This window comes from Euleptes europaea, chromosome 1 (assembly GCF_029931775.1).
Source record: "Euleptes europaea isolate rEulEur1 chromosome 1, rEulEur1.hap1, whole genome shotgun sequence".
In the NCBI taxonomy this organism is placed as follows: Eukaryota; Metazoa; Chordata; class Lepidosauria; order Squamata; family Sphaerodactylidae; genus Euleptes; species Euleptes europaea.
In genome coordinates, this window is record NC_079312.1 from 114,139,297 (window position 1) to 114,163,567 (window position 24,271).

The 24,271-nt window shown below is 44.9% G+C and overlaps 1 protein-coding gene across 1 annotated transcript in view; it reads right to left on the reverse strand.

Annotated features, from left to right (window-relative positions):
• Positions 1 to 24,271, reverse strand: part of CACNA1A (calcium voltage-gated channel subunit alpha1 A) — a 259,565-nt gene that overhangs the window by 131,521 nt on the left and 103,773 nt on the right. Inside the window, exons 7-19 of the mRNA XM_056867234.1 lie at positions 20,827 to 20,930; positions 20,428 to 20,543; positions 15,895 to 15,949; positions 15,379 to 15,476; positions 14,462 to 14,671; positions 11,662 to 11,774; positions 10,779 to 10,891; positions 9,081 to 9,212; positions 8,160 to 8,232; positions 5,878 to 5,995; positions 5,211 to 5,278; positions 4,274 to 4,380; positions 895 to 1,704 (exon numbers count right to left, since the gene is read on the reverse strand). Coding sequence (XP_056723212.1) covers positions 895 to 1,704; positions 4,274 to 4,380; positions 5,211 to 5,278; positions 5,878 to 5,995; positions 8,160 to 8,232; positions 9,081 to 9,212; positions 10,779 to 10,891; positions 11,662 to 11,774; positions 14,462 to 14,671; positions 15,379 to 15,476; positions 15,895 to 15,949; positions 20,428 to 20,543; positions 20,827 to 20,930 — 2,117 coding nt within the window. The remainder of the gene's footprint in view (positions 1 to 894; positions 1,705 to 4,273; positions 4,381 to 5,210; positions 5,279 to 5,877; positions 5,996 to 8,159; positions 8,233 to 9,080; positions 9,213 to 10,778; positions 10,892 to 11,661; positions 11,775 to 14,461; positions 14,672 to 15,378; positions 15,477 to 15,894; positions 15,950 to 20,427; positions 20,544 to 20,826; positions 20,931 to 24,271) is intronic.

A 24,271-nucleotide genomic window follows, 5' to 3' on the forward strand; every position in this document is an offset into this window, starting at 1 on the left:
CAACAAGACTACCCTGTGTGCACATATTAACCATACTTCGCCTCCAACCCAACCATTAAAGTTATCAGTCCATCGCCACATCTCCAGTTATAGTATCTGCCTCCTGCCACTAAAAAATAAGCTTCTGCTGCCCAGCCCTCTACCAGGTCAGCCATGTGGACTGTTCTCTTTAGAAACCAAGATAAACTTCACCCACTTCTTCTATGAGCTACTGGTTCCAATGAAAGTAAGCAGAGTGGCTATTTCCGGAAAGAGGCCCCACCTACTAAGATTTTTGGCAGGCATCTGCAAAATGACTTCTGATCTATCTTTGCAGAAAGGCAGGTCACAAATGCCAACCTCAATGGAGGTTTTTTAATCCTCCTGAGGCCTCTGACTAGGTTTAAGAACATAGGGAAACATAAGAAATGGCATGCTGGATGAGACCAAGGTCCATCAAGTCCAGCAGCCTGTTCACACAGTGGCCAACCAGGGTGCCTGTAGGAAGCCCCCAAACAAGACAACTGCAGCAGCACCATCCTGCCTGTGCTCCACAGCCCCTAATATATTCAGCATGCTCCTCTGATCATGGAGAGAATAGGTATGCATCATGACTAGTATTCATTTTGACAAATAGCCATGGTCATTTTGATTAATAGCCCAATCCTCCATGAACATGTTCACTCCCCTCTTAAAGCCTTCCCAGTTGGCAGCCATCACCACATCCTGGGGCAGGGAGTTCCACAATTTAGCAAACCCGAGCATGTTCCACAGAGTAAGGAATTTCTCTACAGATCTCAAAACTTAAAACACAAGCTTAAACAAATGAATATTCTGAAAGGTTTTGGTGGTGGTATGAGGAAACAACGTTAGAGAAGCCTCCAATAATCATGCCTCTTTTCTACCCTTACTCACTTCCTGCGCCGGTGCCGGCGCTCCTTGCCATCAGCGTCATAGGTGGACTGTGCAGTATGCCGGTGCCGTCGGCGCCTTTCTCCATCAGGCTGCTCCCCATCAACATCACCCCGCGCAGGCCTGCTCCCCTCACGGTGCCGAGGCCGGCGCTCACCTTTGCCAGTCTCCTCACCGCCTCCCTCATCTGGTGTCCGGCGGTGAGCACGATGCCGCCGGTGTTCCCGATCGCCATCGGCTGCACGGGGAGACCCACTCCGGCTCTCTTTGCTGCCTCGGTGGTGGCGATGTGGGTCCAAGACTTTGATGCGCTCTGAGTCACAGTCACCACGATAACCACGCTCAATGATTGCATTGTGCTCCTTGCTGGGGTAGTCAATCTCATGGTACCTGCCTTCCTGGTTAAAGTCGATCTCTTTGCTGCTGCTCCGTGGGCGTCGCGGCTCTAAGCTACCCGAGTCAGGACGCTCGTAAGCATGAGGATCACGCGCATGCTCATGGTAGCGAGGGGGCTTTCGTAGGAATTCCTCAGGCCGCTGTTGTCCAAAATGTTGGTCCAGGGGTGGTTCACTGGGACGTGTCTTGTTGGTGTTGTTGTTACGATTCTCCTGAGGATCTACCACTAGTGGCCGGTCTAAGTGGGTTTTCATATCTGGCCGCATTTGCCGGGCATAACTGACCTTCCAGCGATCCTCAGGGTCCATTTCATTGTATAGTGCTTCCCGGCTTGTCATCAGGTTCTGCTTCCGCATCTCACTTGTCCGCTGCTCCCATACTGATTTGGCGGATTTCTGGTTTTTCTGTTGTTCTTTCCTGAAGGCAAAGCAGATTCTTGAAACACTCCCTCACGCACAAGAATTCCTGCCTAACACCATAGCCTCGAAAGGTTCTAATTTTCCACTACTGACTTTTTGGTTTCTGTATTGGGTCAACTAAACCCAGTCAATAAATAAGTTTTCCAGATGCAGCCAGGTTGTACCTGCAGAGCAACATACAAGTCAAAAGGTTGTGAATTTACAGAAGATTCTAGAATGCAAGTCTCAGCTTGCATGGAGTTGGTTCTGCTTGAAACAGCATGCAAGATTAGGGACAGAGTTCAGTTGGTAGGCTTCACCTGGTGTCGCCAATGCTTGACATGAGGCTAGATATATGCAGCCATAACCCAGCATAGGTCAGGAGGCAGTAGAGTTGCCAGGCCCCTTTGCTCCATCGGCGGAAGTTTTGCGGGGGGCGTGGCTGGGGTTGCGTGATATGCGCGCACCCCACACAATGCACTGACCTCACTTCTGGGTTTACCCGGAAGTGACACAGAAGCTCTAGCATTCTCCGCCAAAACTCTATGGTTTTCATATTAGAGTTTCGGCAGAGGTTGCTAGAGCATCAGCGTCGCTTCTGGGTAAACCCAGAAGCAACGTTGGCACAATGCATGGGTTGTGCGTGCATTGCACACTTCCCCCTCTACCTGGCTCTCTTTTGCCCGCCAACACTCAGCAGGTCGGCGGGCAGCTCGATGGATTGCTGGGCTTTTGCCTGCCCCCATTGGGCAATTGGCAAACCTAGGAGGCAGCAAGAAACATGCTGAAGATGAGTTGCTGTGGCTGAAGGTGTCTCTTGGTTCTTGGTTTAGCCTCTCAATCTTCTTCCATTACACTGACATGTCAGTTTCTATCTAGAAATGTTAGAGGACTCTTCTCCTTGAGCTGTAGTAGCTGATAAGTAGCCATACAATCTGCATTCCTCCTACCTCCATTTTGTGATGCCTTCTGTTTGGAGCAGCAGACTGGAACAGAGAGGGCCACACCCTACAGTCCACCACTCTTCTCCCTGCTGTGCTTTGTGCTGCCATTGAAATTGCGAGCACTTTTGCTTGGAAGTGCTTATGGAGGCCAACTCTGCACACCACCATCAATAGGGTGACTGGAGATCCCCCGCCATTACAACTGATCTCCAGGTGATAGCTCCCCTGGAGAAAATGGCTGCTTTGGCAACTGGACTCTATGGCATTGAAGTCCCTTCCCCTCTCCAAACCCCGCCCTCCTCAGACTCCACCCCCAAAATCTCTAGGTATTTCCCAACCTGGAGCTGGCAACCCTAACCATCAAGTTTTCTCCACGGTTAACAATGATCCAAGTTTTCCCTGCCACCCCAACTAGGAGCAACTGTAGCAGCAGCAATGATATCACTCCTCTTTTCTTGCTGAGTTTGCAAGTTGACTGAGAGTTCAAGGACTTTTCAAGTGTCAACGAACTCTGTTGCACAGAGCTACCTTCCCCTTGGACAGTTAGTTGAAACAGTTACAGAAAAAAGATTAATGGCTTTTTAATAGAGGTTAAGAGTTGAGATTACCCTGACCTGGATGGCCCAGGCTAGCCTGATCTCGTCAGATCTCAGAAGCTAAGCATGGTCAGCCCTGGTTAGTATTTGGATGGGAGACCACCAAGGAAGTCCAGGGTTGCTGTGCAGAGGAAGGCACTGGCAAACCACCTCTGTTAGTCTCTTGCCATGAAAACCCCAAAAAGGGGGTTGCCATAAGTCAGCTGCGAATTGGCGACACTTTACACACACACACACGAGTTGAGATTGGCCTTCTTACCTTGCTATATCAGAGGTAACTCATATGCATGTGCTGATGGCCTTATTTGCACTTGTATTGATTATCTCATATTTAATTATATCCAATCAGATATTTAGATATGATCACATGATTATAACTGATCAGATTTAGAGAAGGAAAAAAATGATATTTTTCTGTAAATATAGAGTTCTGTGAGAAGCAAACCAGATTTCTCTGGATGGAAGTCTCAGAAGAACAGGTGAGATCTCTAGGTGAGATTTCATGGTTAACTTGGCCTTTTTGATAATCTCTAAAAGCAGTGAGACAAAAAGCTGAAACCTGATTTGCTTTTTAAAACTATCACTTGCCATAATATGATTAAGCAATGCTAGGATCATTGATAATTTTAGCATTTATCTCCATAGTAGGGTTAACTTTTTCATGCCTATACTTCTGTCTTGCTCAATAAAAAGAATGTTTTCTTATCTCAATAAAAGACAAGAAGTTTCTCCAGGTGTTTTGTCTGGTTTGCTGGTTAATAGTTCAGAGAACCGAACCCTACCCCCTACTCTTTTGTATCATCAGAGTTAAAGGTTGTAAATCACCTTTAGTTGATAAACCCTGGAAAACTCTGCTGCTAATCAGTTTTGCACAGGCAAAGCTTTAAAAACTGTTTAGTACATATCCCCTAATAGGATGCGGGAGGGAATCTCTCGTTACACCAATCATTGAGAATCAGACCTGCGGGCAAACCTGCCCAACTTTGTATCTGTGAGAGACAGTACCCAAAGGCCATGTGGGACAGAGGACAAACAATATGGCACTTACACTGCTATCGACATGTTGGCTGCAGACAAAGGGCTCACTTCTGCTACCTCTTTTGCCTTCTGGAGGGCAAGTTTCTGATTGGCTGCTTCTTCTTCTTCTTGTTCATCCTGTGAAGCCCATACAGCACAAATCAGCTGCCATTGCCTCGAACCATCATGAAGAAGTCTGGTGTTCATTTCTTCGCTAAGTAAATGCCAATATCACAAAACAGAAGTCTGCCTGCTGCTCTGACCACAGGACCATTTACTGCCCATGTGAGAAGAATTTCAACACTAAGGTGAATATAATGGGCACTTTCATACCAGTTGCCTTGATTCCTTCCCCAGTCAGAAAAGGGGCTGAATTTCCTGTGTAATCTGCACAGTATATTTACAGCAGAGGGGCAGAGCAGGAGGGAAGTAAAATAAAAACAAGAGAGAGAGAAACATGGTCTCTTTCCAAGCATATAAACTGGAAAGATAGGATGCATCTAGACAGCAGCTTCCTCTAGTGGCTTTAATATGAAACAGGAAGTGAATGGAGGGTTAGGAAGAAGCATCATGTAGCATGAGGTGCTGACACGGTCACTGCTGATTTGGCCTATCAGCTGCACTGACCTTAGGAATGGCAGTGACCAGCACAGGAACCTCTAGTGCTTCAAAGGTGGTGATTCAGACTGCCTGACATTTATATATGCCTCAATCAAGGAATACCCTTACAGAACAAGTTATCGATGAAACTTGTCCAGTGGAACTACAATCTACCTCCTGGTCACAGCTTCCACCATGACGTCACTATTACCAGTTCTGACTGAACACCACTCACTTACAATCCTATTCAACGGAAATATGGACTCTCCCTTTTCCTTATCTCCAACAAATATCATGCAGTCCATCATATTCAATTAGAAAGTGTTCCTACAGTTCCCTGAGCACTTATGCTGGAGAAGTCGTCTCACCTTGGTGAGCTCTTGTGCATTGGCTAGATTATCCACAGCGATAGCCAAGAAGACGTTGAGCAAGGTGTCTGAATGTTGAGAGTAAAGGCAAAGCAATAGCAACTCTAATAGCAACTCCACTTGACTATTACAAGAGCATTTTAATGCCTGGGCTTCCCTTGCAGGGATTTTCCCCTAAGATTTGACCAGGCCACAGACGACTTAACCTACAAGGCTTACTTGAGAAAGATGAGATTCATCCATCACACCCTTTAGTTCCATTTCAGTGTATTACACTCTTTACAGAATGGATGTCCCCAATGACCATATGATTTCAAGACTTAAGAACAAGACTAGGCTGCCTTGCAATAACTTTTAGTTTCTACTAAATACACTATTGACTGACTAAGATGCCGTCTCTGGGTTGTATGCATTCATGGACTGCCCCCTACCCCCCACCCCCATTTGAACAGGCTATGTATTTCCTCACTTGCTAAATTGGAACAGGGATATTATGTATTTGCCATAAACATCAAAGTCAAAAACTGAGCCAGGAGAACTACTGAGGAATTATGGCTTCCAGGCTCCTGATGTTGGTATAATCACTAGGTATTTCTTCTGCTCTCAAAGTTCACACTGTAGTCCCATAAGAGTATAAGAACAACTGTAAGTTTTGAACAAAGGATACAGTTACCAAACAAGGTCAGTACAATGAAATAGATTGAGAACACCATTCCAGAATTGACACCACCCTGAGATTGGATACCGTCATACATCACTGCGTTCCAGTCTTCACCAGTCAAGATCTAAAAGACACAACAAATAAATTTCAGCTACTAGACACAATGCTGATAGATTTACTCGCCTAGATAATACTACAAAAGGACTCATGCAAGAAAAGTAACACTATCTTTAATAAATTCAAAATAATTTCTGGACATTTTTCATGGAATCTTTGGAGAAGTGCATTTTATTTTGAGGCTTCGGCTCGGCACAGAACTCGCATTTGGTTTTAAAAAGGGGTTTTTTTGTGCACAGAAGACAGACAGGAGGGGGGAAGTCAATTGCTTCCAAGTATCATCCATCATGCCAATGGCTCTAGCGAATACAGAGCCATCAAGGCTTTATAAGGGCAAGTGGCCAACCTAGCTGGAGAAAATGAAGTGGCCATCACACACCTTTGTTGGAATCCCACACCCAGAAGATGACTGAGACTGAAATGCAGGAGGCTAGATAGGGTCTTCCTGGTAAGTCCAGGAAATAAAGATTTGATCCATAGAGAGTGTGGACAGAAAAAGAAGATAAAATCCCTTAGCATGGGGGGAAAGGTATCCATTTTGCAAGGTCCATTTTGGCAGATTCTACCTGCAGGAAGGAGTTGTCACACCTGGGCACCATCTCCATTGCCATATGGAGCAGACAAAGTGCTGGCTGCCCAGACAAAGTTTCCAAGGTAATACGAAACTTTTAGATCACTGTAACTTCTAAGCTTAAAAAGCCTGTCTTAGAATAAGACCACCTAGGGCATGTATAGAATTGAGGACAGGAGATTGCATGTTTGTATCCCTTGCTCAATCTACTGCTGTGCAGAGTGTATATGTGAACTTTTTCCTTTTAATAATTTAAAATTCTGATTTACTAATTTAAATGCTGATTGTTTTTCTCCGTACCACCTACTTCTCCATTGTTTGGACACACTATTCAAAATGGGCACCAGAGGAAGGGAGGCAGTTCGTTCCTCGATCACTATTGCCCCAGGAGTGCAAATATGGTAAGTTATCCCTGTGGTAACCAGTCACTGGATGGTGGGAAATGAGGGCAGTAGGTGGAGCCTTAATTGGCAGTTAAGAAAGAAAGCTGGGTGTGTAACCTCTCTCAATCTGATCTATACCACAGAGTTGTTGGAGATAACATGGAGGAGGAGAGATCCATGTATATTGCTCTGAGTTTCTTGGGGGAATAGTGGAGTAAAAACATGATGAATAAGGACCTGCTTTGGGTGCTCCCACCTTCTGAGGTCAGGTAGGTGACAATCTGAGAGAGGGCCTTCTCGGTCATGACACTGAAACTGTGGAACTCCCTTCCCAGGCATATTCCTCTGTCCTCTTCTATTACTGTCATCTGCCAGTGGGTGAAGCTTTTGTAGTTTCATTGTCGTTGCCTCAAAGATCTCTCCCTCCTGCCCTATGTTTTAATTGCTGGGTCTGTATTTTGACATATGTACTTTACTTTTGGTTTAAATTGGTTTTATAACTGTTTTATAATGTTCTGCTTTTAATTGTTATCAACCTTGGTGGCCCTGACTGGGCAGAAAAACAGATTATAAATTTTGTAAATAAACAAACAGAACTCAAAGGAATAAAGCAAAGAGCATTTGTGTGGGCACACCTTTACAGTGAAGAGAAAAAAGAGGTTTATAAAACATATAGTATACACTATGAATTTTTTTTTAACAAAATAGTGCTCATGATATAAACCTGCATAAGAGCTCCTGGCTATATATTATTTTATTATGAATAATCCTGCTTCCAAAATAATGATACAATGTAGAACAGAAAAACTGGAGTGTCAACCAATACATATCGTTTTGCCATTCTGCAAAGAATAGGCAGCCAAATCATTGCCTGCAGTTCTTTGCCTGCAGTGGCAAATTTGCAATCCTAAGCATACAAATTGTGCACAGACAGACAGCTCTGCTCTGCCACCCAAAAAGCCCTAAAATTTAGCAAGCATCCTGAACTGACCTGCCATATTTTGTGAAGGGGATGTTGTTATTTTCCCTTCTTTCAACTAAACTGGTCAAGAAACAACATCAAGTAGAAGAGGCAGGTGCAACCTCAATAGAGGACCCAGCCATGGACTTATGGCCACTCTACATGAGTTCCATGTGAAGGTTAGAAAGAGGTCTTAACCTGAAAAAGGGCAGACTCTGGATATACCAAGCAGGCTCCTTCCCATTCCACACCATACCTGAAATACTGTCATTATTGCTGCTGGGAAAGTGTCGAAGTTGGTCGGAGGGGTCCCTTGATCAAAATTGAACCTGCACAGGGGAAACACCAATTCAACACAAACATGAATGTCATACAGTGCTATTTTAATTTCATTTCTACCCTGAAGCTCCAAGGCCATCCACTTCTAGCTTCTCTACTGCATGTAATACAGGTACTAGAAGGGGACAGTGGCTGTTTGTGTGTGAAGAGATCACAGCTTTTCCAAGTCCAGCAGAAACACTGCCACTATCAGCAGAAGTTCTAGTGTATAGCCCCAAGGGTTGTTGGAGATAACACGGAGGAGGGGGAGATCCATGTACATTGCTCTGAGTTTCTTGGGGCAATAGTGGAGTAAAAACATGATGAAACAGGACAGGAATACTAGCTTCTTGGATTTCCACATGGCTTCTTTGATTTAAATTTTTTTGATCAGGGCCCTCTAGGAAATAGGCAGGGATCCTGGGTAGGATTGCCAACCCCTAGGTACTAGCTGGAGATCTCCTGCTATTACAACTGATCTCCAGCCAATAGAGATCAGTTCACCTGGAGAAAATGGCCACTTTGTCAATTGGACTCTATGGCAATGAAGTCCCTCCCCAAACCACACCCTCCTCAGGCTCTGCCCCCAAAATCTCCCATCATTGGTGAAGAGGGATCTGGCAACCCTAATCCTGGGTGGATGGTTGGGGGAAATTTTACATTCTTCTACATAAGATTTGAATAAGGAGCATCTATTAACTTCTACCTTGGCATGAGAAGATGAAAATTATTTCTGCTTTAATACAAGTTCAGTTATAACTACAGCAATGCCCCCAGACAAGATGTTAGACAAAAAATGTAACAAGGAAGGTTATTATCACCCCATTCCACCTGGGCCCTAAAGAGCTGCATTACTTACTGGCCCCCAAAGAGCTGCATTCCCAAAAGGGCAAAGACGACTATGAAGAGGAAGAGGAGGAAAAGGAGGCTGATGATGGACTTCATGGAGTTCAGCAGAGATACAACTAGGTTCCGTAGGGAAGCCCAGTACCTGCCAAGGGAATCCACACATGAGCTAGATCGGAGAGCCCCACCTTCAAGGGCAAAGCATCACACAGAAAACACTCATTTCAGGGGACACAAAATAAAAGAGAATGACCATTTTGGCCTTGCAAGGTCAGGATGAAAGACAATAGCTTGGCTAGTTTCAGTTTACAAGAAATGCCTGTACAGAACACATAGTAGAAGAAGAAGGGTTGGTTTTTATATGACGACTTCCTCTACCTTTTAAGGAGAGTCAGGCCATCTTATAAACTCCTTCCCTTCCTCTCTCCACAAAAGGCACCTTGTGAGTACGGCTGCCAATTTCCAGGTACTAGCTGATAGAGGTCAGTTCACCTGGAGAAAATGGCCACTTTGGCAATTGGACTCTAAGGCATTGAGGTCCCTCTCCTCTCCAAACCCCGCCCTCTTCGGGGTCTGCCCCAAAAATCTCCCACCAGTGGCGAAGAGGGACCTGGCAACCCTACTTGTGAGGTAGGTGAAGCTGAGAGAGTTCTGAGAGAACTGTGACTAGCCCAAGGTCACCCAGCTGGCTTCATGTGGAGAAGTGGGGAAACCAACCTGGATCACCAGATTAGAGTCTGCTGGTCATGCGGAGGAGTGGGGAATCAAGCCCAGTTCTCCAGATTAGAATCTGCCACTTTTAACCACTACACCGCACTGGCTCTCACCAACAGTTACCACAAACTATTTTTACAGAGTAACATGAAAATGGCACACAGTTCTGGGTACTAGCCAACTCATATGAATCCATCGTTGAGCTGCCATTAAGGTTGCTTTTACATGGCAGTAGGGCTCTGAAAGCATCCACATGGCAGTTTCCCCACACTTTCACTGCCCCAATCACTTGTGGCTGCCCTTACCCCTCACTGCACCACTAGAAAGCTATCACCACATGTCAATTACCAATTAAGGGGGGAAAAGGTGTAACTGGGAGGGAGGAATGGCAGCCACAATGAACTGCAGTAGGGAATATGGTGTGGTGTGGATGGGACCAGGAAAAATCTGTACTTGCCCATCCACATGGCATCTACCCCGCTTTGACTATCTTTCCAGAAAAACCGTAGCAAAGCAGGTTTAGGAAAGATCACAACAAAGCAGGGGGGAAAGACAGAAGATACATGAATGCCAGAAGAAGAAGAGTTGGTTTTTATATGCCGACTTACTCTACCAGTTAAGGAAGAATCAAACCAGCTTACAATCACCTTCCCTTCCCCTCCCCACAACATACACCCTGTGAGGTAGGTGGGGCTGAGAGAGCTCTAAGAGAGTTGTGACTAGCCCAAGGTCACCCAGCTGGCTTCATGTGGAGGAGCAGGGGAAACAAATCCACTTCATCAGATTAGTGTCCACCCCTCATGGGGAGGAGTGGGGAATCAAACCCGGTTCTCCAGATCAGAGTCCACCGCTCCAAACCACCGCTCTTTAACCACTACACCACACTCTTAACCACTACACCACTATGCCATGTGGAAGCTCTAAAAAACAACAACACTGTGCTTTCAGACCCAAGCCAGACCCCAAACACCCGTGGAAGTTATCTCAATAAACTTACTTTGTAACTTTGAAAATGCGCAGTAACCTGAGAGCTCGTAAGACGCTGATCCCAAAGGAGGTGCCAGGCTTCACCACAGCCCAGATCACCTCAAAGATGCTCCCAATAATAACCTGCCCAAAAACAGAGCAACGAGTTTAGTGTCTGGCATTTGAAGCTGTATTGTTCCAAATGGCAACACACCCTCTAGAATCCCAGTCATCTGGCAACCCTAACTTCTGCTCAGAAACATGCTGCTAACGTACACATCTCTCCATCCATCACATACTAACACGGCTACTCTCTTCACAATTAAATTATAAATCCCCAAATCTCAAAATATAAGCTAGGTACAGAAAAGTCATGCCTTTGGTTATGATCAGGAGCAATTTTTAAGACAAACAAATTGAAATCACATTCTTAATCTTCTATTATCTTGGCCTCTGTGGTTTTAGCTTAAGTGTCCAAAATGGACAACCCAAGTTTCCCAATACAAGAGCACATCTAATGTGTAACTGCTCCATCCTTGCATGACGGCATCTCCAATGACAAAGAAAACCGAGTAGGAGATAGTTTTGATTAATCAGATTTTTAAAAGTTAAAGTAACAGGCAGATGGTTGGTTTGACCCAACAGGTGTAGGTCCCCTTTGCGTGAGGAACTATCAGCATTATATTTGCGTAGCTTCATAAGGTAAGATAGGGTTGGTTGTTCCTGTTGTAAGGCATGAGATATTCTATGCAACATCTGGGGCAAAGATGCTCAGTAGAATTTGCCTGCTGGTTGACCTACTCAATGGCTAGCCATCTAAAATATACAGAGAAGTACAGGGTCTGTTAAAGTAGCTCTACGTCTGATAATAGCGCAGGCAGTTACAAAAGCCCAGCCATGTTGGACAGACTTACAGCACAGTCGAAGCAGTTGAAGGATGAGTGAAAGTAAGGCCGCGTTCCGAGCCCATACATTTTTATAAACATTTCGGACATAAAGAGCCCTAAGAAAATGAATTCTGCATAGTCTGGAACAAAAAACAGAGAGAGAAAGGGGAGGGCAAGGGGACAGGTATTGGGTCAGAGCCATGCTTTTCTGCCTCACCAAATCATTCCTCCCTTTGTTTTCCACCTCACAAAATCATCCCTCTCCTGCCCCTTAAGGAATCCCTTTCTTAACCTTCCCTAACAGAAATGAATTAATGTACCTCTCATTGTATTGTCTATCTCTGAGGGCTTAAAAAAGCGCTCACATCCCATCGCCATATAAGGGTCCCTTGGCAAAGGGACATTTATGCTTCCCTAAACTATGAAGGGTTGCTTAGGAGATAATTTCCCTGCATCACAGCAAGCTTGGATTGCTTTTCAATGAACCGAGTAACAACAGCAACAATAATCTGCTCCAGTAATAAGTGCTGAATACAGGAAGAGATTCCCACCAAATTTTCTAACCCAGTGTAGGAAAGGAAACATGAGCAGAGGGGACAAAAACAGTGACCAGTAGCAACCCTTCTGCCTGAGCCCAAACCAGAACCCAAGAATCATCTCTCTCTCCATGGCTAGTTCTTAAGGCCAAGCTGCACAGTACTTAGGAGATCCATGACTTGATCTCTTGATGTTTTCTTCTTAAGGCTTACAAGCCAAGTGAAAACGAGGCCTGTTTCTACTCAGCAGCTTCTTGGGGCCTACCGTATTGTCCGGCGTATAAGACGACTTTTTAACCCAGGAAAATCTTCTCAAAAGTCGGGGGTCGTCTTATACGCCGGGTGTCGTTTTATAGGGCGGGTGCTGAAACTTCCGAGCTGGAGTGGAGAATCTGCCTGGGGAGCCGCCTCCGCTCTGTCCATGTCCGCTGTAGGAGAGAGGGGAGGGGAGCCCGGCGAGGGCGCTCACTGCCCGGCTGGGAGTCGGAGCCAGGCGCGACGGGGCGCACGGAGGGAAGCGCTCGGCCGCGCTCCGGCGGCGGTGCAAGGCAGGCAGGCGGCTGGCTGGCCGGCTGGCCGGGGCGGCCGCTCTCCCTGCGTCCTTCTCCACCTCCTGGCTCCTGCCCACCCGCTCCGGCGTTGCGACTACAGCTGCGTTGCGCTCCAGCCCAGACTGAGGGTGGTTCGGGGCTGAGCGAATGCGGGCGGGTGGGCTGCGCGCTCCTCCTCCTCCTTGGCCCCCCCTGCCTCCCTCCCTCCCCGCCTGTGCGTTGGTGCGTCTGGCTCCGCTCTTGTAGCGTGGCCAAGAATGTGACCAACTCCCCAGGCGGGGCTCTTCCAGACACAGGCGCCGCCTCCCCCCGGCCCGGCTCGGCTCCCAACCCTTGTGCAAAAGGCGAGCGAAGGGGGGCGGCAGGGGAGCGCGCGAGGGGCGGGCCTTGGCTGCGGAGGAGTATATCCCAAACTCTATATTCTAACTGGAAAAGTTGGGGGTCGTCTTATACGCCCAGTCGTCTTATACGCCGGACAATACAGTATATGCACTTCAAACCTGTATCAGTTTAATAAAAATAATAATAACTGTCATTAGTTTCTTCAAAAGAATTCTGGAAATTACAGTTTGGTGAGGGTACTGAGAATTCACTGTTAGCAATTCCTAGCTCACCACAAGAACTACAGTTCCCAGGCTTCCATTTGGAGAGGCCATTTATTCATTTATTTAAAACACTTAATAAAACATTTTAAACAATGACAACACAATCTGCTTAAGCCTGTACAGGGCTGCCAGGCCTCACCTGGTGGGGGATCATCTGCCCCTAGCTGGCATTTTCCAGCACCACCCAGAGTGGCAACAGGAGAAAAATAAAATTTAAAAAATGGCCATCAGTTCCCCCTGGAAGTGATGTCAGTCCTCTACAAATTGTTGAAAACTCAATGGCTTTTCCATAGAGTTTCGGCCAATTCATAGAGAGGCATGACAAGACGTGTTCCCCCCCACCCGCCGCCCCAGTCTCCCACTGATTGCCAGGTTGGGCCTGGCAACTCTAAGTCTGTGATGCAGATATGCTTTATCTTCTTTCCCCTTCTAGAGTTAAGGGAAGGATAACAGTAATTTACATTCGCAATCTCTGTTGCTGTTTTAAGCACAAACCCTAAGGCTTTGTTCCATGTCAGACACATTTCCCTGAATCCTAGCTGTGAGACTCTTCTCAGTAAACACTAGCTACCATTATAAAATAAAAAGAAAACGATAAATGTTAAACAATGGGAAAATATGCCATCGTAAAGGGAAAGTGAAGAAAAAAATGAAAATGCATAAACCTGAATTAAGAGAAAAATGAAGGATGAATATCGTAAATGACATTCAATGAGATAGACTAAAAAAGAAAAGCATGTGATCAAAACACACCTTCTGAACAAAAAAGTCACTTGAGTATATAAAAGGCTTCTTTCATGTCAGCATAAACAAGCAGCCTGGAGTTGGAAGCTAATTCTGATTGTTTACAGATGGCAGTGCTTAACAGAGAGCTTTACTAGTCATATGAAACCCTTTTTAACTGGCTATGCTACAAAAAAAGAAGAGAAGAGAAGAGAAGAGAAGAGAAGAGAAGAGAAGAGAAGAGAAGAGAAGAGAAGAGAAGAGAAGAGAGAGTTTCTATAGTAAAGACTGACAGAGTTTTCACGACTTGTATCACTCAGGGAAGTTGGCTAAATGATTGTAAGGGTCCCTCTCTCCAGCCTTTCAAGTCTACAGTTCTGTTTAATAAAGGTATGTGGGCTACGGCACTCACAGAGGAAGTCAGATAGCCAATCTGGCTGGTTGTAGTGTACTATAGCAACACACAAAGTGTTGAGAGCTACCAGACTGAGGACTGTCCAGTAAAAGGCCTGAGTTTTGACCATTCGGCGGATATAGAAACGCAACCTCCGCTCCTTTTTGTGAAAGAAAGTGGCGTTTTCCAGCTTGGCACTTCTGATGCTGGCTCGAGCGAAGGGTGAACCTGCCGAGAAATGGAAGATGTTAGAGTGTGGATCATGCCAGACTGGTTCAGTCCTGTAGTCCATCCAACACAGTATCCCAACTATCTCCAGTCCCATATCTTGCACTAGGCAGATGCATGACAAATTTAATCTAAGCTGGTCTTTGACCGTAATAAATAAATGATGATGATGACAAGTTTAATCTAAAGCTGTTTTGTGCTGTTTATGCCCCTGGGATTGTTTCAATAGCTTGGTGTTTCCATATTGATAACTTATTATTTTAATTGTAAGCTGCCCCAAGCAGAGCCCTGATGAAGCTTTTAAAAATGGGCTTGGATTTCTCCCCCGACCCACCCATTCCTTTCAAATAGCTCTGTTATTTTTCTTAAAATGCTTTTTTATGAGGCAATTGGGTTTCCGGGGGTGGGGGTGGGATGAACTTTTCTCTCACTACAGCCAATTATAAAGCAGCATTTCAAGGGACAGGGATTCAAATACTTCCTGATTTGAGCTTGGAGACGGCTGGTGCATAGACTCCCAACAGGAAAGTGTGGGTCCAGCAAGCAACGAACCTCAGGCAAAACTCCCCTGCATAAACGACCTTAGAAAGTGCAGCACTGAAAGGACTGAAAGGTCTCTATCAGAACTGCAGCACTTGCATGTGCACAAATCCAGAATTTGTGTGCTCTACAAACAAACCTCTGCCCCCAAGGCCTATCTGACCTACCCACTGAGGAGATGTCAGCCAGTGGGTCATCTGCTTCCTCCGGGTTCAGCAGGTCTGTCTTGCTTTTCTTGATTGTGGCCCTCCGAAGAGCTCCAACAATAGGAACATGGCAAGAGAAAAGGACATTATCCTCCAGGTCTATTGAGCAGCCCCTTTGCATCACTCTGCTACACATTCATTGCAACCGAGAGTCAAACTAGACATGATTATCTCTAAATCCAACACTCCATCCACTACTGGCTCTCTGGAATAGACAACAGACCACTCTGCTATCACCCTCTTTCTCCGACTGTGCCCCATGAAGATAGGCCAGAATTTCTGCACTGTTTTTCTATATATAACATTTACACTCATTGGGAATGGTCACAGACCTTTCGGTTTAAATAGAATCATTCCTATAATAACCCTTAGTTATTACAGATCAGACCTACCTATCAATGGGACTGTGAGATTTCTTTTATGGATGCTCCACCTATTCTCTCACATGCCTTACTGGTGGAAGATTGTGGCTTACCATCGAAGGGGTGACGAGGTTCTCCTTCTATGTCATCTTCAGCCAGAATCACTTCTTCTATGAAAAATTAACTGAAATTAAGCTGAGCTTTGGCATCAAGACAGGTAAGACAAGTTGGCAAAATAATCACAGTTCGGTATAGAATGGAGAACATTTGCTACGGATCCAAGGAATCCACATTTCAGCCAGTCAATGGGTAAGGTGTTGTGGACTCCTGGAGGACTCAAGACAGCAGGTTCTCCCTGACTGTTTAATAGCTGGCTATTTGCCCAGAGGTTGTTAAAGAGTAATAATATAATAATAATGTTACTTAATGATCATGCATCCTTTCATTTTGTAAATTACTTCTTGACCTGCTTTTTTCTAAGTTGAAAAGCTACTAACAAATAATGCGTGTAAAGTGCTGTCAAGTCGCAGCTGACTTGAACAAATCATCGAACAGTGAGTCCTTGAGCATTTAGAAAGGATGGATCTGATTACTAAGAGCCAGCATGGGTTTCTCAAGAACAAGTCATGTCAGACTAATCTTATCTCCTTTTTTGAGAAAAGGGAATGCTGTAGACATAGTTTATCTTGATTTCAGTAAGGTTTTTGATAAGGTTCCACATAATATTCTTGTTGACAAATTGGAAAAATGTGGTTTAGATCCTATTACTATTAGGTGGATCTGTAACTGGTTGACAGCCAAAGAGTGATTGTTAATGGTTCCTCATCTTGTTGGAGAGAAGTGACTAGTGGAGTGCCTCAGGATCTGTGTTGTTCAACATCCTTATAAATGATTTGGATGAAGGAATAGAGGGGATGCTTATTAAATTTGCAGATGATACTAAATTGGGAGGGATAGCAAATATGGTAGAAGATTGAGCCAGGATACAGGATGATATTGACAGGCTGGAGAATTGGGCTAAAACCAATAAAATGCATTTCAACAAAGATAAATGTAAAGTTCTACATTTAGGTAGGAAAAATCAAATGTATAATTATAGGATGGGGGAGACTTGTCTTAGCAGTAGTGCGCGCAAAAAGGATCTTGGGGTCTTAGTAGACCAAACACTGAACATGAGTCAGCAGTGTGATGTGGTAGCTAAAAAGGCAAATGCGATATTGGGTTGTATCAACAGAAGTATAGTGTCCAGATCACACAATGGTATCGCTTTACTCTGCTCTGGTTAGACCTCACCTAGAGTATCGTGTTCAATTTGGGGCACCGCAATTTAAGAAGGATGTAGACAAGCTGGAATGTGTCTAGAGGAGGGCAACAAAGATGGTGAGGGGTCTGGAGACCAAGTCCTATGAGGAAAGGTTGAAGGAACTGGGTATGTTTAGCCTGCAGAGGAGAAGACTGAGAGGTGATATGATAACCATCTTCAAATACTTCAAGGGCTGTCATTTAGAGGATGGTGCCGAGTTGTTTTCTGTTGCCCCAGAAGGTCAGACCAGAACCAACGGGTTGAAATTAAATCAAAAGCGTTTCCATCTAGACATTAGGGAGAATTTTCTAAAAGTTAGAGCAGTTCCTCAGTGGGACAGGCTTCCTCGGGAGTGGAAAGCTCTCCTTCCCTGGAGGTTTTTAAGCAGAGGCTAGATGGCCATCTGTCAGCAATGCTGTTTCTATGACTTTAGGCAGTTCATGAAAGGGAGGGCATCTGGGCAATCTTCTGGGCATGGAGTAAGGGTCAGTGGGGGGTGTGGGGGGAGGTAGTTGTGAATTTCCTGCATTGTGCAGGGGGTTGGACTAGATGACTGGTGGTATCTTCCAACTCTATGATTCTATGATTTTATTCTATGACTTATGGCAACCCAGTATGGTTTTCAAGACAAGAGACCAACAGAGGTGGTTTGCCAGTGCCTTCATCCGCATAGTGACCCTGGTATTCCTTGGTGATCTCTCTTCTAAGTGCTTACCAGGGCTGACCCAGCGTAGCTTCTGAGAAATCCATCAGGGGCCATCCATCTAACACATTATAAATGTCTTAAATTATAATTTTGTCTTCTTTTATGTAGATTTTTATATTACCAGTTGCTGCTTAAAACACTGATGATGTATAACCATTCAAGTTTTAGTTTACTGAAATACTGTCATCATTATATATCTACTTTTAAAATTGTATTATTTATTGTTTTATTTTATGCTGTTAGCTACCTCAGGTAAATTCTAGAAATGTGAGGTATGCATTTTAAAAATAAATATAAACAAACAGCGGCCAGGAGGCCAAAAGCACCTTAGTCATGGATGAATGGAGGACTAGTTTTCTGCAGTGGCCTTATGGGTACTGTGACATACACATTAAAGGAATTCTCCCCAAACTCACTTACCACAACTACTACTGCTACTACTACCGTGTTTCCCCGAAAATAAGACACTGTCTTATATTTATTTTTCCTCAAGAAGACACACTATGGCTTATTTTCAGGGGATGTCTTATTCCGAGGGAATCAGAACTGTCCTCCCTCTCGGCTCCCGTTCTCCCCTTACCAACCCCTTTCGGTCCCGCCCCCAGAGGCCCAGGCGCGCTGGTTGCTGGGCCTTTGAAGTGGCCGCGGGAGACTGCATCTGCTCAGCTGGGCTCCTCCTGTCTTCCCCGCCCCCAGAGGCCCGGGCGCGCTGGTTGCAGAGCCTTTGAAGCGGCTGCAGGAGACCGCCTCTGCTGAGCTGGGCTCCTCCTGGTCTTTTCCACCCCAGCCCCGGGCGCACTGGTTGCCGGGCCTTTGAAGCAGCCGCGGGAGACTGCATCTGCTCAGCTGGGCTCCTCCTGGTCTTCTCCACACCAGCCCCGGGGTGCCTTATTTTCGGGGTATGGCTTATATTAAGCAAATGCTTAGAAATGCTGCTACGGCTTATTTTATGGGTATGTCTTATTTTCGGGGAAACACGGTATTATTAGAATAATTCATCAGTCATGCATGTATAAATTGAGAGGGTGGCTTCACACACCATAAGCTGATCGGGTTCTGGTTCCGGCGTGATACTGAAGGATGCTTCAAGGCTGTGCTCCATGTCTTGAACTTTATATTTCCTAGTTTCCCTTGTTTTAGCTTTTGTTTAGGGCTTGCTTTACTTGTTTACGTCTGTCTCCTGCAGCCCTTTTAAGTTTATTCAAGTTCTTATCTCTCTTATATTTCTTTTTAGTTTTATTGGCTCCTTTCCCAGCTGTGAGATTGTAGACTTGCAGTGTTTATCCTATTTTACTACATTAAAAGTAGAGATAGTCCCCCTGTGCATGCACTGGGTCATTACTGACTGATGGGGTGATGTCACATCCTGACGTTTACTAGACAGACTTTGTTTACGGGGTGGTTTGCTATTGCCTTCCCCAGTCATTGTGTTTTTAATGGCTTTATTCGGCCGAATTTTCCCGTGAACTCTGGATCTCATGCCGAATTGCACGGACCCGAAGCGGGGGAGTTCAGACTTCGGCATTTTCTGAATAAAAACGGGCCAAATTTTGCCGAATCCGAATTTTACCGATTTTTTTCCCCAACAGCCCTATGTGCAACTCTGCTTTAGGACGGTGCTGCTATGTCGTGTAGTGTCTGTTAGGGTTGCCAGGTGGGTGGTTTTGGTGAGCAATTGCCTGCCAATACACCCAGCTGCTCCGGAGCAGCGATTGTGCGCATGCACACCTGGAAGTGATGTCATCTTAACCCTCCAGCCCCGCCCCCTAAAACCTCCCGCTGATCAAGAGGGGGGGACCTGGCATCCCTAAACTGTCTGTATACTTTTGCCAGTTTATTAAGTAATTTCATTGCCCCTTCATTAAGTAAAAGGACTAACAGTGCACAAAAGTTGAAGAAAATTTTGTGTTTGTTCACAGGAGAAAATCCAAACATTTCTTGAATCAAATGTTTCCATAGCAAAATATTTACGTTGTGTTTATTTTCTTTTGGTCCTCGTACACAAAAGGCTATTTTCCTGAAAATAAACTCTTGGCTGAAAGAAGCAAAGCCAAATTATTTCTCAGAACCAATTTTCAAGGGGTGGGGGAATAAACCTTTCAAATCCCTCCTTTAGTTGGATCCTAACTAGGCTGACCATACGTACTGTTTTGAATGGGACAGTCCCATTTTTATCATATTTCCCGGCTGTCCCGTCTTTTTAATTAAAATGTGAATTTTGTCCCGTTTTGCACCTCATTACACTTCCAACATTTGTTTCCTTCTGCTCTAACATTTTTTATGCTGCATGCAGGCATGGCTGGGTAAATTCTCACAGAAAACGGGCTCTGATCGGGTTACACTAATATTACATAACCCGTCCCATTTTTGCCCTACCCAATGTCCCGTTTTTGTCTTAAGGAAATATGGTCAGCCTAATCCTAATGGCTGAGATATTTTTTAAATTCTGAAAACGTTTAATGAAATAAGTAAAATCGTGGCTTTTATTTATCAAAAGCCCCACTCAAGAAAGCAAGCAAACACCAGTCCTTTTCATAAATGGTGTCCTTCTCAACTAGAGGGTGAGATGAACGGTTCTCAAAAAAGAAGGGAAGTATAGCAAGGAGGATGCATAGGAAAGGCACAGAAAGAGCGCGCACCCGCTTTGGAGATCCACTCCATATAGCCATTGAGTTCCCGTTCAATCTGCTGCTGTCTTCTCAGCTTCAGAAATGCTCGTCGGTTCTCCACCCGCTCTCTTTCTTTGGCAAACTCCCTGTAGATTGAGATAGGATAGCTTGTTAAAGGTTCTCCATTAGCTGACTTGGCCTTATCACAAGGGGGGGGGGCACAGAAATGGCATGAGAGCAAAATAAAATAAAAACATGGATCAAAGACAGGAATGGATCCAGATGTCATCATTTCCAGTTGTAATTTAAACTTCACATACTTTGCAGGGCTCAGAATAGCAATAACAAGCCTAGCTATGAGTGATGGCCTTACGAAACAAGACTGTTACAGAGATGAGTCTACTTAGGACTTCTGTGCAACATACTTACCCAGAAAGCACCCCCAGCACAAGGTTGAGCATAAAAAAGGATCCAATGATGATGAGGGGGATGAAGTACAACCAGTTCCAAGCATTCCCTGAGGCATCGTTGCTCTGCAGAAGGGAGATAAGAGAGGGAGGGGATTTTAAAGAATGAGAAGCTCAAGTCCAGAAACGGTGAATGTGCTCACGATAGGCTTAAAGCAAAAATGGCAACCAAAGGGTTTGGATGCTAGCTTCACAGTATGCCAACACACCAACATGGAAGTGGACAATATAGCCAACCTGAGAATCAGCCAACCAACCCACTAACCAACCTGTCTGCTTCCTGTTCTCTGCCAGCTTAACAAAACATGGGCTGTACCGTGTGGGATGAGTCATCCGTTGCCTGGCTGTCCCTTTTTGCAAAATGCTGGAGAAACCTCCAGCCTATAACCCAAATTTGTAGTGAGCCCGGAATCAGCTTCCCCAGGACTGGAAAGGGCTGCTGGTGGGGAGAGGGGAAACTGGAGAAGAGCCATGATTCTTGTGCTAGATCCATCCAATTATGATCTTATGCTGAAACAGTTCCATAGATGACCTAGACCAGTGCCATCAGTTCTCAAGGGTCTTGTGCAGATTTTCCCAGCCTTGATACTTAACTGTAGATTCTAAGCATTCAAACTGGGATTGCATACACATAAGCCACATGCTCTGACACTGATGTTGGAAACTGGATAGGATGGATATAGCTCAGTGGTGGAATGCATACTTTGCATGCAGAAGGTCCCAGGTTCATTCCTTGGTCTGGAGAGACGCTGCAAATCAAAATAGAATACAGGGCTAGATGGACCAATGACCCGACCTAGCATAAGCCAGGTTGTATGCCAAGACCACCCCCCAAGAATGTCTTTCAATTCTAGGCCAGTAGTTCTAATCGCATTAGATCATAGGTGGGCAGAAACGTTTTATGAATATCTGAAAGGTTGTGAAAACAGACTTGGTAAGAAAGGTCCTCCTCTTGTGAAAGTCAACAACCTCCTTCACATCACAGCTGAACTGGTGGACTATAAGACATGGATACAGATTGTGGATCTGGGCCTAATTTTTCAAATGTCCACTCATGCATTCGATAATACTTCCCCCTCACTACTGGTACCAGAACCCAGAAGTCCCGTCTTTTTCCTTCTAATTCTTACACACTATGCCAATCAGACTCACGAATTTTTATTTAAAAGATACATCTCTCTGATCAGTTCTCTTTTTAGAGCCAAATGTAGAAATGAAAAGTCTTTAACCACTTCCCTGTTGCTCTCTGCTCTATATAATTGCATTAAACACTTTGCACAACACAATTCCAGCCTTGCTTTGCTGTATACAGATACTTCTCAAGTGGAGAATAGCTTTCTCTCCCCTGTGTCCTGAAAGCCAACATTAGTAGCAGGTCAAGGAAGGTGCCCCAAGGAATGTGCTAATGGAACTACCCCTTTTATGAAGCCTGGCTACTCAGCAGTGGCTGGAGGGGGCTTTATATAGATTGCAAATATGTGAGCCACTAACAATGCCTCGTCCCCATTTCTCTTTGCTAAATATAGGCTGAGGAACAAAAAGAGCTTTTGCAGTATGGCAGCTGGTGAACCCTGGCCTTCAGGAGAGTGCTAAGGTACTGAGCGACTTTATGTGGGCACAAAGGTCTCTGTTCCCATTTGAGTAGTGCATACATTGGACCACATTCTTCTTACAAAAATATGAACTATGGTTGACCTCCTGTTCGTGGAAGAGCAACCCAAACTTCAAACTTCAAGTTTCCAGCTATCTTTAGTTGAATAAGCAGTCATTGGTATGATAATGTGCTCTCACCTGTGTTCAGTCTCATTCATTTTAGTTTTCCTCCACTTTCTCTCCAACTAGCTACTTAACAATTTCATTGTACGACGTTTCTCAATAAACCCCGGGCTCCACCAGAGGGGAGAGGGAGATTGGGGGCAACTGAAACCACCCCAGGTCATCTTTGCCTTTCGCAGGTCAACCAGAACTGAAACAGGAATGTCATCCTTGCTGACCAGAACATCTCCAAGAGATGTCAAGAAACCTTCCAGGCCTGCCAGGCATCTGGGGTGGACCATCCTAGCTGACCCCCTACCCTTGAGGAGACTCTGATTGTGAGTCTAAAACTTACCAGGTAATGGTGCCCCTGATAAGGGCAGAGTAAAAAATTCCCCCATCAACAAGCCATGCGCTTTATACCACGAGAAAACCAAATCAAGCATATGAGACACATAGAGACAAGCCCCATAAATGATTCTGAGAGCTTTTTCCTACCTAATGCTTTTATGTGAAATGATTCCATCTATAAGTCAAGCCTATATTAAAAAGTAAGTTAAGTTTACAATGTTTAGTGTTTACAAAGTTTAGTTTACAAGGGGGCAGGCTACACTATTTCCCGTTATGAGATCATTCAACACAATGATTTATAATTGTATATGTGAACTCACTCCATGGTGCCTGTTGCTGTAAGTATGATTCCACTGTGTAATTTTTGTATTGTTTAATGTGTCATGTTTACACTTAAGCTTTGTTTCAGCTCTGCTCATATTTCTGCAATCCAAATCCTATTGCATTATTCATTGGAAGTCCCATCCTGTTGATAGAGTTGACTTACACTGTGTAATCCACCTTCAGTCTCAGTGAGAAAGGTGGACTATAAGTAAGATAGATAGACAGACAGACAGATAAAAATAATTTAAAAAGCATTGTTTGAAATGACATGAAAGTTCTCCGGGGTATCAAACCCGAGGGCCGGATCCATCCCCTTGAGAGCTCTTATCTGGCCCGCCTAACCAGCTGAGGCAGCCACCCCCGCATTCCCGATCTGGGTGTGGCCCATCCCATCCAAGTGACATTTATGTCATATCCGGCCCTTGTAACAAATGAGTTTGACACCCCTGTTCTACATGCCATTACCTTGACGCGGCACTCAACAAGGGCCAAACTAGATGTTACAGCATACACAGGTCCAACCTGTGACCACTGACACCATTTTAGAGCTGAAGTTGGTTACTGAAAAATACTGCAAGGGCCTGATCCTGATTGTTCCTACAGTATGGTGGGACAAGGCAATCTTGGCCCCCCCATGCGCCTTTTAAAGTGCTGAAACAGTCCCCCACGGCACTTGAGAAGGCGCCAGGGGTGGGAGATCACCTGGTACTGCCACAAAAGTCCTGCCGCAGCATTTTTAAATGTCCACGTTCAGCTCTAAAATGGCGTCATCCATAGGTTGGACCCATGGCTGTTGTAATGTCCAAGTGATGCCTTTTTGCATTAACTGGTTCTAACTAAGAATGAGCATCGGACAGTGGCTGACCAATGACTTATTCTTTCTTGGAAATATGCATATGCACGCATTCTTGTTCCAAGCTGCATTCTTAAATATGTGAGTAATTTTTCCATGAAGAAATTCAACATATTTTAAATAG